The sequence below is a fragment of the Cnephaeus nilssonii genome, assembly GCF_951640355.1.
Source record: "Cnephaeus nilssonii genome assembly, chromosome: 5".
Lineage (NCBI taxonomy): Eukaryota > Metazoa > Chordata > Mammalia > Chiroptera > Vespertilionidae > Cnephaeus > Cnephaeus nilssonii.
In genome coordinates, this window is record NC_137076.1 from 21,566,050 (window position 1) to 21,579,724 (window position 13,675).

General features: G+C 51.5%; 1 protein-coding gene across 1 annotated transcript; it reads right to left on the minus strand.

Moving 5' to 3' along the window:
• Positions 1-1,092: 1,092 nt before the first annotated feature.
• On the minus strand, positions 1,093-10,166 carry FARSA (phenylalanyl-tRNA synthetase subunit alpha). The gene is made up of 13 exons (XM_079771109.1): positions 9,904-10,166; positions 7,455-7,592; positions 7,265-7,363; positions 7,070-7,188; positions 6,070-6,162; positions 5,853-5,981; positions 5,664-5,779; positions 2,926-3,010; positions 2,737-2,836; positions 2,479-2,647; positions 2,321-2,398; positions 2,048-2,162; positions 1,093-1,477 (listed from the first exon to the last, which is right to left on the minus strand). Exons 1-13 carry the CDS (start codon positions 10,048-10,050, stop codon positions 1,339-1,341), a joined length of 1,527 nt encoding a protein of 508 aa, XP_079627235.1. The 5' UTR covers positions 10,051-10,166; the 3' UTR covers positions 1,093-1,338.
• Positions 10,167-13,675: the final 3,509 nt, after the last annotated feature.

Sequence of the window (13,675 nt, forward strand, 5' to 3'; positions counted from 1 at the left end):
TCTTTAAGCCCTGACCAATGTGGATCAGTTGGCTGGACATTGGCCCATGCACCAGGAAGTTGCCAGGTTAATTCCTGGTCAATGGCACATGCCCAGGTTGCATGCTCAATCCCCAGTAGGGGTGTGCTGATGGATGTTGCATTCTTGGATCGATGTTTCTCTTTCTGAAAGTCAATAAACTATTCTTAAAAAAAAAAAAAAAAAAAGTAAGGGGGGAGAGGGGAGCAGTACGTAGGCAGCGCGTCTTGAGAGGCGAGACCGCGGAACCGCAGCTGAGGCCAATGTAAATCCGAAGGCCTACCCTCTCGCAGATGCCCCATCACCAAACAACTATTGGACCTCATCCAGCAGTCATGTAACTACAAGCAGCTTCGAAAAGGAGCCAATGAGGCCACCAAAACCCTTAACAGAGGTATCCGAGTTCATTGTCATGGCTGCAGACGCACAGCCCCTGGAGATCATCTTGCACCTCCCACTGCTGTGTGAAGAATGTGCCCTACGTGCTTGTGCGCCCCAAGCAGGCACTGGGGCGGGCCTGCGGGGGGGGTCTCAGGCCTGTCATCACCTGTTCTGTCACCACGAAAGAAGGCTCCCAGCTGAAGCAGCAGATCCAGTCCATTGAAAGGCTTAGTCTAAACCGATAGCCTCTGCCACATTCTCTCTTGCCTCCTCCCCCTGGCGTTGTGGATCATATTGTCTATGTTACCATGTAGGATTTCCAGCTACCTTCTATTGTTATAAAATATTTTATATTTGTAGTAAATCTTTTTATATTTTTTTGGGGAAAAAAGTAAGTGGGGGTGGGGCAGCTTTTAAAAGCTTAGCTTGCTTGCCCTCCCAAATGTCTGTCCCAAGGGGTAAGGGGTCTGTTTCTTTCACCTAGAAGAGGGCCTGGCACCAGTAACTGATCAGTGTTTGAAAGCGCTCATCTTTTCCAGGGAGGACTGGCTGAAGCTGACCAGGAGGCCCTGAGGATCCATGGCCCCCAATCCAACACCCCTCACACTAGCACCCAAGTTTCCTCCCATCAAGCCACACCCTGAGCTGGGGAGAGCCAACAGGACCCCAGCACTCCTAAGGAAAGGCACCGGATGAAGGTAACTGCCCACTTTATTAGCCAGCAGCCACCTGCAGGGCTCCCTAGGGCCCACCCATCAGAACAAATGGGTTACCTGCTCCCCTGCCCCTGGAACCCTGGGGCGGGTGGGGAAGAGGAGATACCAGGAACAGGGAGATAGCCTCACAGAGGCCTCATAAATACAAAGGGGTCCACTGGCCAGGGAAAGAAGGGCTGGGCAGCAGGGGCTCAGGAGGGTGGCCTGTCCAGGGCGGCCCATGTCATGTTGTCTCCTGTGTCTGTGGGGACCCTCGTTCGACATCCAGGCGGCATAAGGGGCTGTCATACACCATCTGCAGGTTCACCTTGTGGCCTACCAGCTCACGGATATTGTTGATGTTGTATTTGATCATCGTTGGGCTTGAGGGAAAGAGGGGACATGCTTTAACACTAGGTCAGGTCCTGTTCTCTGATCAGAACTTCTCTGAGGGCTCCCACCTTCCTCAGAATGGAAGCCCCAAGTCCTCCCATAGCCCATAAGGCCCTGCACAATCTGCCCTATCACCCACTTCTCTACCCCTCACTTTCTCCCTCCAAACACAGCAGGCACACTTCAGCCTCATGGCCTTTGCACTGGCAATTCCCTCTGCCTGGAACGCCCCTCCCCAGATATCCTCCCATGTCATCCACCACCAGTCTGCTAGCTGCCACCTCCTCTGTGAGCCCTTCCCTGACAACCTCCTCTCCTTAGCCCTTCCTGCAGGCACACTCTAGGCATTATTTATTAAATTTACTTGTCATTCTTCTCACTTCACTAGGAACTTAACTTCACAGAAGCAGGGGTGTGTGCACAGAACAGAGCACACAGCAGGTGCTCACTAAAGTTTGTCAATGAACGAATGGATGGTGCTGAAGATCTACAGGACTCCACGCCTGGCAAGTCCCCTAAACAAAGCAGCCAAATGCGTGCTAAGTGGGTTGGGCACTCACCGCTCCAAGGAGAGGCCCCAGGCAATGACTGACACATTCTCGGGGAGCCCCATGGGCAGCAGCATTTCGGGCCGGAAGAGCCCAGAGTTCCCGACCTCCACCCACTTCTTCAAGCCTGTGAGGGCAGGAGAAGGATGAGCAACTCATGTGGGTGATGTTGGGCTTGGCAGGGAGCTTGGGAGGCAAGATGTGGGCTTGGCAGTGAGGGGACCGGGGCTAAGAGGGGGAAGCCTCAGACCTCCCTCCCTGCCACAGCAGCGGGTCCCACTTGACCTTGGTGGTAGCTGAACACCTCCATGCTGGGTTCGGTGTAGGGGTTGTAGGCTGGCTTAAAGCGCAACTGGGTGATACCTGGGTGGAAGATAAGGCTGGTGACCCAGACATCCTCCTGCGGCCCCACCACCGCCACCTGCCCTGGTCTGCCTGCTCACCTAGCTTGGTGAAAAACTCCCGAAGGACGCCCATGAGGTGGCCCAAGGTGAGGCCATGGTCAGCCACAACACCCTCGATCTGGTGGAACTCGGCCAGGTGAGTGGCATCCAGGGTTTCATTCCGGAACACACGGTCGATGGAAAAGTACTTGGCTGGTGTGAAGGGTTTCTGGAGATGACAGGCAGGTCAAGTCATGTGTCAGAAGGTCAGTATGACAGTCCCCTCTCTGTCCCCATGCTACCCAGGCCCAGCTGCACCTTTTGGGCCAGGCGGTAGAGGGCACGAGCACTGGCTGCCGTGGTGTGTGTACGCAGCAGATTTTTCCGGGCCTCGTCCAGCTTCCAATTGTACTTGTACCTTCAGGAGGAAATCCGAAGTCCATACTGATGCCCTCGGGCTCCCAACTTCCTTTCCCCGAACACCCCAAAGTCCTGGTCCTGCCTCACCCTTGTGAGCTGTAGCCACCATGGGAGTGGATCCGCTTGACCCTATGGACGTAGTCCATAGGGAGCTGCAGGGCCTCGGCTGGATCTGGGAAGGACAGAGCATCGTCGGGTCAGTCAAAAAGCATTTCTCAAACAGCCACTGCACAGAGGACAGACAGTGACAGTTGCAGCTTCCGCCCTCACCTGTCATTGCAGCCAGAGAGCATCTGGGAACACCTAAGCCAGTCACATCCATCTCTGCCCAGAAACTTCCAGTTCCCATTTCAATGGGAGAAAAAGTCAAAGTCCTCTCTGTGGTCCCCAATCAACTCCCAGTTCTCATCCACACACTCCTAATTCATCACTTCCTTTAGTCACAGAGTCTCCCAGCTGTAAGCACACCAGGCTCATTTGAACCTCAGGGCCTTTGTACTGGCTATTCCCTCTGCCTGGAACATCCCTTCTCCAGATATAATTCCCTCCCTCACCTGGGTTGGTCTTTGCTTAAGCAAAGACATCCTATATAATAAAACCCTAATATGCAAATCAACCAAATGGCAGAACCACTGGTCGCTGCTATGACGCACACTGACCACCAGCTGGGGGTGGGGGTGGGGGGGCGGGGAGCAGCTCCTGCGTTGAGCGTCTGCCCCCGATAGGGAGGCTACCAGTGGGGGCAGGGGGGCAGGGTCAGCCAGCAGGGGCACAAGGCGGGTGCCAGCAGGGCGGGGGGGTGGGGGACGGACGACGATGGACCGGAGGCCGATCGCCCCACAGATCAACCCTGATTGCTGGCCAGGCCTAGGGACCCTACCCTATATATGAGGAAGTCTCTTAGATTTAAAAATTAAAACCTGGCAAGGCTACTCTAACACTGAAAAAACAGGATGATGCAGCGATGACATGCATGGACTCTGGCTTGCACATTTTGTGGCCAGCCCTGATTCTGATACTTATAACTGTGCGACAAAGCCAATTACTTAAGGATCATGTTATGTACTACTTTTTATAATCAGGGCAAAAAAAAAAATGCAGCTACCCATACAACAGCAAGATGCCTTTCACCTGTATAAAAAGTATGGTCACTGGTGCATGCAGAATCCTGGATTGCGAGGGATGTCTGATTGCCAGTTTAGGCCAGTTAGACATCCCCCAAGGACACAGGCCAGGCTGAGGGACAACCCCCACCCCCCCCCCCGCCCCCGCCTGCACGAAATTCATGCACCGGGCCTCTAGTATATATATATGTATTTATTTATATTGAATTCTCACCTGAGGAAATGTTTCTATTGATTTTTAAAGAGGGGCAGGTGGGAGAGAGATATAGACACATTGATTGGCGGCCTCCCACTTGTGCCTGACCCCGACCATGACCAGGGATCAAATCTGCAACCCTTTGGTGCACCGGTCAACACTCTAACCACTGAGAAACATCAGCCAGAGCTATATATTTTTTAAAAATTCATTTCAGCCGAAACCGGTTTGGCTCAGTGGACAGAGCGTCGGCCTGTGGACTGAAGGGTCCCAGGTTCGATTCCGGTCAAGGGCATGTACCATGGTTGCGGGCACATCTGTGCAGGAGGCAGCTGATTGATGTTTCTCTCACATCGATGTTTCTGACTCTCTCTCTCCCTTCCTCTCTGTAAAAAAATCAATAAAATATATTTTTTAAAATAATTCATTTCAGCCCTAGCTGGTTTGGCTCAGTGGATAGAGCATTGGTCTGTGGACTGAAGGGTCCTGGGCTCAATTCCGGTCAAGGGCACATACCTCAGTGGCAGGCTCCTCCCCGGCCCAGGCCCTGGTCAGGGTGAGTGCAAGAGTCAACCAATCAATGTGTTTCTCTCACATCAATGTTTCTCTCTGTCTTTCCCTCTCTCTTCCACTCTCTCTAAAATCAATGGGAAAATATCCTCAGGTGAGGATTTAAAAAAAAAATGATTTCAGAGACAGGAAGGGGGGAACATCATTGTTGTTTTCTTATGCATTTATTGGTTGCTTTATGGATGTGCCCTGACCAGGGATTGAACCTGCAACCTTGGTGTAATGGGACATCACTCTAAACAACTGAGCCACTGGGCTAGGGCAGCAAAGACTTTTTAAAAAATTGACAGCTCCTTCCCCATGCCATTTCCTCCCTTTGCATTTACTGCCATCTTGCATTACTGAACTTATAGCTTACTCAGGATTTAATACATGTCTCCCCCACCACGATGTAGATTACCAGGGCAAGGACTTCTATTCCATTCACGGCTGTGACCCAGGTGTTTATGAGACCTTGGCACAGAGGAGCTCAGTAACCATTTGATTTGGGAATATGTAAATTCTTAACCTCCTCCTGATGGGGAAGACAACAACCTTTGTGGAAGTCATTTCATATAGTATTAAGAATTGTGAGGAAAAGAAATGAATGGGAACCAAGGTTGAAGGTTAAGGTGAAGGACTTTTAGAACACGGGGACAAACGCACGTCAGGATGGACTCTGAGATGATGATATGTGAATGGACGTTTGATGCTGGAGCCCACCATAAAGGTCCAGGAGAAAACAGTTCTCAGCAGAAGGCACAGCACAGGCAAATGCCCAGAGGTGGTCAAGAGGGCCAGTGGGAGGAGGAGACCACAGAAGCTGGCATGACTAGCACACACAAGCCTTGCTGGCCATGCTGAGGAGGATGGAATTCATTTTGTAAAATGGTATACCACCCCAAAAGGCTCTACCCAGGCCCAGCACCTCTGATGGCACCCCGGGGCCCATTCACCTTTCAGGAAGAAGGTGTCATGCTGGTCTCGTGCTGGGTGCTGCTGGGGCTGGAAGAGTGCATCAAAGTTCCAGAAGGAGCTCTCGATGAAGTTGTCGGTCGGCATCTCGGTGAACCTGGCGGGAGATGTGGCCTGACTACCCTGCCCTGAGGCGGCTGGCCCGGCCCCACCTCTGGCCCCTTGCTCACCCCATCTCCAGGAAGATCTGCCGGAACTGGGTGCGAACTTTCAGCAAGGGGTGTAGGTGGCCACTGTCTGGGAGGACGCCACGGGCTGAGAAATTGTAGGACTTGAAGGGCCGGTCCCGCCAGGAGCCACTGTGGGTGGGGATGCAGGGTACATGGGCCTGGTGGGGACTGCCCACCCCTACACCCCACTGACCCCTGACCCTGGGGCTGCCCCTACTTGGAGATCATCTCTGGGTTCAGCTCTGCTTCCTGCTTAGAGATGCTGGTGCTGAAGGCACTGCCTTTGCTCACCCAGTAGGTCTTCAGGGTCCTATGGCCAGAGGAGGGAAGGGGATATGACACCACTGTCAAGTTCTAAGAAGCTTCCATTCATCTCCCATATGATGCTGACCCCAACACAACCCGCCAAGTCACTCTGCTTTATTTTCTTCCTGATATTTACTGTCACCTAAAAATCCTTTTATTTGGCCCCCACATACGTCCTGAGTTCATTCACTTATTCATTCACCAAACACTTATTGGGAACACACTGTGTGCCAGAGCCCATTCTATGCACTAAGCATACAGCTGGGAGTGATAATAATAGGTAAAGTTTAGGTTAATAAAGTTATCCTATGCCAGCTCTGTTCCATTGAAGTCACCTCACAATCTTGTGAAAAGGGGCCATTTTACAGATGAAAAAACTTGAGTCCTAGAAAGATCAGGTGACTTGGCCACGGTCACAGAGTTAGAAAGTGGCAGAGCCAGGACTTGCATTGGGCAGTCCAGCTCCATTCAGTGTCTACTCAAAGGGGAGGCAGCCCTGGGAGAGCAGAGAACCCAGCTGTCCAGGTCCCAGCATTCAACTAATTTCAGGCAGGGTTTAGAACTGTGAAAGAAATAAACAGGGGAAATGAGACAGACTAGGTGAGTGGCTTTTGTGGGAATCGCAGGCAGAAAAGGTGGCCCCTATAAGGTGACACATGAACAGAAGTTGGATGCTGGAACGTGCCTTGAAGATCAGCAGGAAGGTCATTCTCGGCAGAAGGCACAGCATGTGCCATAGCCCTAGGTGGCATGAACCTGGCCTGTCTGCTTCACAACCACAGTGTGAAGAGGGGCTGGGAGGGACTTACAGAACCTCGGCCCAGGGTGTCCAGAACAGCTCTCCTTTCCCTTCTCCCACTCCAGGCCACACAGGTGACATGGGTCTGAGACTGAAGGTAGCAGCCACTCACACTTCGGTCAGCAGTTTCCTCTTCTTGAGTTCACTCCTTTCTTTCTCACCCAGCTTCTCAGCCTGTCCACCCCGGACAAGCTGGAGCCGCCGTTGCACCTCATCCTCCACGCTGTCCACCTGCCACGAGGATGGGACAATGGTTAGGAAGGGCTGTGAGGACCAGAGGCCCACCTGCCTGCCCACAGGGACTCACCACTCGGAACACCCGGGGCCCATCAGCAGCACTCTTGTCCACACGGATCCACTTGTTGGACATGGCCTTGCTGAAGCCCACCTTGCCACTGGGCAGTCGCTGAGGGAGCAAGGCTACAGTGAGGGGGACACAAGGGCCACCTTCACCCCATCACCTCCCTAAGCCCTACCATCCCCTCCCCGGACCCTACCATGAGCTCACTCTGGGGCAGGCCCTCTGGAGGGACACTATGAAACACCCGGGCCTCATGGCTGCCCTCCCGGTCAATCTCCTGGCCCTCTGCAGTAAGCTCCCAGTGCTTGGTGGAGCGTAGCTCAGCCTCGATGATCTGCAGGAGAAAGGAGGCACAGGTAGGGACAAGGTTCAGAGCTGGGCACCCCCTTGCCGCAGCACTGAAGCCAAGATCAAAGCACAGCTCCTAAAGCTGGCTTCACATCTCAGCTACACCACTTCCCAGCCAAGTGATTTAACTCTTGCTGAGCCTCAGTCTCCCTTCTATGACACAGGGACAACAATAAATACTGTTCATACCTCCCAGGGTGAGGTAAAGTACTAAGGGTGTCCTGGCAGAAGACAAATTCTGTCACTTTTGAAGCTGGAAAGAAAAACGTATTTTTTAACTTGGGGAAGATTTTAAAGAACTCAGATGAACTGATTTGCCTTCACATTTGCATCTCAATGCCTAAAGTGTCAGAGAAAGGCCTGGAGGTCAACATCACACAGGGGAACTTAAAGCTCTGTGATTAGGATGGGGTTCAGGTCACACAGTGGCAAGGCTGGGTGGGGCCCACAGGTCCTCCTAGTTCCCCCTTTATTCTAATTCCCAGCTCTGACCTTGGAAAGGTGCTCAACCTCCCTGAACAAGTTTTCTTATCCATGAGAGCAAGGTGTGGTGGGCTCTACGTCAGAGGATTGTCAGTTTCACACCAGTCAAGATACTATCACCCCACACACCATACATAGCTTCAATCCCTCCTTGGAACTGACAACCTTGGACTCTGCAGCCTGACCACTGTGGACGAAAGGGGCCACATGCTAACCTGACAAGCTCAGGGGAGGCCTGGATGACAATCTTGCAAACTCAGAGACCTAAAATAACCACAAAAGATGGTCTGAAAATTAAATATTTAAGTATAAACAGATTATAGTGGGTAGTCATGACCTAGGCCAGTATTTTCCCTGACAAAGATCAACTTAGATCTTTACTAAGATAACATATCTGTGAAATGTCTGGGTAACTAGTAACTTCCCTTTTTAGGACTCCTCAGGGCACAACAAATGGCACAGAACATTCCCTCATTGTTATTATCAAGTTAATCCTCAACTGTTAACTCTGTTAAACTATCCCGTATACATCTACTTAAAAGAAGCCTATGTACATCATTTCACTTTTTATCCTATAATCTATGCCCAATGGATTTCATGTAACCCACCTACATCCCTTTCATTTGATTACAATGTATAAGTACAGATATAACCCGCCATTCTCCGGAGCATTATCTCAATTCGTTGAGGCCCTGCTTCGCTGCGACAGTTTGGCTCAAATTCACAAAAATTCTCTACAGGTTTCAATGGTTTTTTTAAAATGTTAACACCACCTAATTTCAAATACAGATTTGCCTGTCTCTTCTAGTGACACTGCTCAAGTTATTGCTCAGTACTTAGGAGTGGTCACATCTGCAAAATGGGGATAATAACACTACCATCATCCTATGATCATGGCAAGGATTGAATGATAAATAAAGTAGAGACCAGAGTGGGGCACAGGAGGTAAGTTTGATGAATGAACAGCCCAGACCTCTCTTCTATGTCCTCCCCTCATGGATCCAGCCTCCTGGGTGGCCCATGGGCCCCTCAGCATCCTCCCCTTGTGACTCCATTACCCTTCACTTATCCAAATCAGAAGACTGGGCTCCATTTGTGCTCCCCTTGCCTCTCCCGAGACACCTCTTCATTCCAGCTGCCTCCCTACAGCCAGACACCAGGCCCTCTGGTTTGGGGATGTGCCAGCCTCTGCCCTCATCCCCTCATCTTAGATCTTGCCCCCGCCAGTCGTTCCCAAGAGTGATGAAGGCGACACACACTGGGGACTAGCTCCAGCTCCTGTTATGGCTCTCCAGTACCCTGTGAGAGACCTACCTGACCTTGCAAATTCTGGCTCTGCTGTCTCTCTCACCCCACACCCTCTCCCCCTCCCCCCAACTGATCCTCTGGGTGCCATGGCTTTCCTCCTCAAGGCAGAGACCCAACTGTGCGGTCACTTCCTCTGGGATGCTCTCCCTGACTCCCAAGGCTGGGCCAGCTGTTGTCTCTGGGTTCTCCAGCACTCTAGTCCCGAGAGTACCTCCCCCTTGAGATCGCAGTCTCCGTGAAGGCAGCGATCCTGTCTTCCTTCTCCACCATAGTAACCCCCCCCCCGCACCCCTGCCCCAAGGCTGCTTATCCCCTCAAAGGACGTTTTCTGCAAGAGGCAGGTCGGTGCGCCCCGGCCCTTATTCGTTCCTGACTCCCTGCCTGCGCACCCGGAGTTGAACACTTAGGGTTACCCCCTAACTAGGTCTGAGGGCGTTTGGCCTGGAGGCACCAGGGTCCTCCTGGCAAGGGAACTCCAGGTGCCAAAGCGTGGAGGCCCGGCTCACCTCGCCCAGCGCCTGCAGGCTCTTCACGGCGCCCACCACGGCCTGGTGCTCCACGCCCAGCTCGGCCGCCAGCTCCGCGCTGTCCAGGCCGCCATCGACCGCCTCCAGCCGCCGCAGCAGCACTTCTGCCACCGGGCCATCCGCCATGATTATTCCCTGCGCGCAAAGCGTGTCCCGGCTCCAGGGCCCGAAACACCGGAAGCGGAGCCACCGGAAGCGGAACCGGCGCTGGAGCGTGCGCCGCCATCTTGAAGGCGGCTGGTCGTCCTGTAGGGCTCAGGGCGTTGCCATCTTGAGTGTGTCAATTGAACCTCAAAGCGTGGACTCAGTCTTTTTTTTTTTTTTCCCCCTCAGTCTTTACCTCCGCTCGAGCTGGACTTGTGGTGTCTGCTGGACTGGAGAGGTCAAATTGATTGACCTAAAGGACAGAGTCACAGCATTGTTTTAAGTTTTATCCAGCCCCACCTGCAGCAGGCTGTATGACCTTGGACTTCCTCCTTCTCTCGGCCTTGGAGCCCTTAATCCTTCTGGGATTCTCTTACCCTGTAGAAGAACTGTGGGTGGTGGGCTCCAGAGCTAACCATTCTGCTGATATCAACTACTTTAAAATTTTCAGAGAGAGGCTGGGTAGGGACCATCCCCATTTAAAGAGGGGGGAGGGACCCACCTAATAATATAGTCCAAGTTATAGTTATAGCAGCTACCTGGACATCCACCTGTGTGCCCAGCCCAGTGTTAAGTGCTTCAGGTGTGTTATTTCATTTTCCCCAAAACTTTTTGATGTAGATATTGATATAATCCCCATTTCGCAGATGTGAAAACTGAGGCTCAGAGGGTACTATGATTTGTGCATGGTTTATAAGGAGCTGGTAGGGATGGAATCAGAAATTGTAATCACCCCAGATCCCCAAAACTTTTTGATGTAGATATTGATATAATCCCCATTTCGCAGATGTGAAAACTGAGGCTCAGAGGGTACTATGATTTGTGCATGGTTTATAAGGAGCTGGTAGGGATGGAATCAGAAATTGTAATCACCCCAGATCCCATCCAACTCCCTACCCTATGCTCTGAGGAGATCAATGCCAGGGCAATAATGCATGGTCTAAATCAGTGCTGGCCTATAGATATGTAATGTAAAGCACAAATGTAATTTAAAATGTTCTAGTAGCAATGTTATAAACAAAATGGGTGCCCCGATCGGTTTGGCTCAGTGCATAGAGCATCGGCCTGCAGACTGAAGGGTCCCAGGTTCTATTCCAGTCAAGGGCATGTACCTTGGTTGCAGGCACATCCCCAGTAGGAGGTGTGCAGGAGGCAGCTGATCTATGTTTCTCATCGGTGTTTCTAACTCTCTATCCCTCTCCCTTCCTCTCTATAAAAAAAATCAATAAAATATATTTAAAAAACAAAAGGGTGAAATTAATGTGAAGAACTAACCAAATCTGATATGTCCATTTGTCACTTAAATACTTTATAACATTTCTTTATTTTATTTATTTTTTAATCCTCACCTGAGGGTATTTTTCCATTGATTTTTAGAGAGTGGAAAAGAGAGGGAAAGACAGTGAGAAAAAAAAGAAAGAAAGAAAGAAAGGAAGGAAGGAAGGAAGGAAGGAAGGAAGAAAGAAAGAAAGAAAGAAAGAAAGAAAGAAAGAAAGAAGAAAGATGTGAGAGAAACACATCGATTGGTTGCCTCCTACAGGAGCCCCAACCAGGGCCCAGGCCAGGGAGGAGCCTGCAACTGAGGTCCGTGCCCTTGACCAGAATCGAACCTGGGACCCTTCAGTCTGCAGGCTGACCCTATCCACTGAGCCGAACCAGCTAGGGCAACACTTTATAACATTTCTAATGAAATGTTTTACATTCTTTTTTCCATACTAAGCCTTGAAAATGTGATGTGTATTTTACATTTACATTTCAGTTCAGACCAGCCACATTTCAAATGGTCAACAGTCCCATATGGTCAGTGAAGACTACTAGACAGCACAAGTACATTGTAATCCCAGGTCTGCCATTTATGTCACTCGGTCAAATCTCTTAATCTTTCTGTTTCAGTTTCCTCATCTGGATGGGGATAATATGAGCCCAGCTTACTGTAAGAATTGTGAAATAGTGCCTACACATGTATGCAGTATTTGTTAATACTAAATTGAGTGTGGATTGTGTGTCAGGCACTATTCTAAGCAGTATGCCTTTACTCACTTAACCATCACAATTGTTATTTGAACCTAGAAAATGGGGTTACTAATACTCCCCCAATCATGACCCTACAGTGAAGTCCTGATTAAAAAAAAAAAAAATCAGAATACATTCCTCAAAGTCCCTCCTTTCCTTCAAAGCACTTTTCCCATTACAAAAAAAAAAAAAAGTCCTCAAGAGTCCTTCCTTCTACCACAGATCAAGTGGGTTTTAAGCCTGTTCTGTGCCAGGTGCTGCAGGACACCCGGGAATGGTGAAGTGAACAAGACGGCACAGAGTCTACCCTCAGACAGGAAACACCAAACTCGTGTCCATGGCACTTAGTGGAAGGGAGGGCAGACAGGAGGGTCAGTGGCAGGCCTGGAGTGATCACCCCAGACTTGGGACTCCTTCTGAGGGGGCCAGGTTGGGCCATACAGCCTGGGGGGCGGGGCAGAATCCCATCTTCTCCAAAACCCCTCAATCCTCCCTTTTCTGAATTCCCACCACTAGTGGGAAAGCTCCCCAGCCCTGCCCTGTTGCCAGGATTCCCCAGCTCCCCCCATTCCTCAGTTCACTCCCAAGTTCCCAGATCCGGGGCCTTTTTGTTCAGAGTTTGGGAAACCCCCTCGCCCACCTCCTTCCTGAAGACTAGAGGCAGGCAGCTGGTGTTCCACACTGTCAGACATCTGACTCTGGCTTCAGAAGACTCTGGACTCAGGAGTCCTGCCTCTCTCCCTTAGATCTTATCTTCTTTACCATCTGTCTACTTTCTTCCTCTCCAACGGAACCCCCTGCTCTCTCTCATCTTTGGCCGTTTAATTGCAAAAGCCAGGCCGTTTGTGGAAGACCACAAAGCAGCGACCCCTTTCATTTACTGGGGACGGGGTGGGGGTGGGGGTGGGGGCGGGGTAGTCAAGGAGAGGCAGGCTGTAATTAGGGTGACAACCTTACCGGGCTCTAGCAATCACAGCCTATAGTCACATCTTCGAGCCTTCTGGGCTTCCTTCCCTGTCCCAGGATATCCTAAAAGCTTTGAAAGCATTTCTACAGGACAGCCGCTGCCCAGGGTCGCTCTTCCCGGCCTCTCAGGAGCTCCTGTGACTTTGGAGAGGCTAAGTGGCTTGCCCCAGGTCACGCGGCAGCAGTCGTCCAGGGTGCCAGGCACGAGGGACCGCAGAGGGGAGAGCTAGAATTCTCTCTGCATGACCGTGGCGCCGGGGTGAAGTGTGAAGTGAAGACCCAGAGCCCAAGCCCTTGGTGCCCTCTGCTTCATCCTGGGGGTGGAGCAATAGGTGCGGTGGGAGAGGGACAGAGGCTGAGAGAGACGGCGCCTCGTATGGGGTGCTCTCCAAATGCAGGATAGAACACCTTGCTCACACCTCCCTGCAGAGGGGATAGGAGGAGGGAAGGCTGGAGCAGGGTCCTAGTCCTGCGGGATGACACCTGCGCTCTCGCGCGGGTTCTTTAAACGCCCGGATCCTGAGCTAAGCGCGCGAGCGAGGGCGGGGTTGGACCAAAGTCTGGTCACATGACCTGGCCCGAGGGGCTGGAGGCCCCTACCCCACCGGTGGGAGTCCCCCACAACGCG

Bases quoted from the DNA above. Each gene is read 5' to 3' on its own strand.
- FARSA (XM_079771109.1), bottom strand. From the start codon at position 10,050: ATGGCGGATGGCCCGGTGGCAGAAGTGCTGCTGCGGCGGCTGGAGGCG. The intron at 2,399-2,478 runs GTGAGCAGGCAG...TCTTCCACCCAG, and splicing joins GGAGTTTTTCACCAAGCTAG to GTATCACCCAGTTGCGCTTT. The intron at 1,478-2,047 runs GTGAGTGCCCAA...CTTTCCCTCAAG, and splicing joins TGGGGCCTCTCCTTGGAGCG to CCCAACGATGATCAAATACA.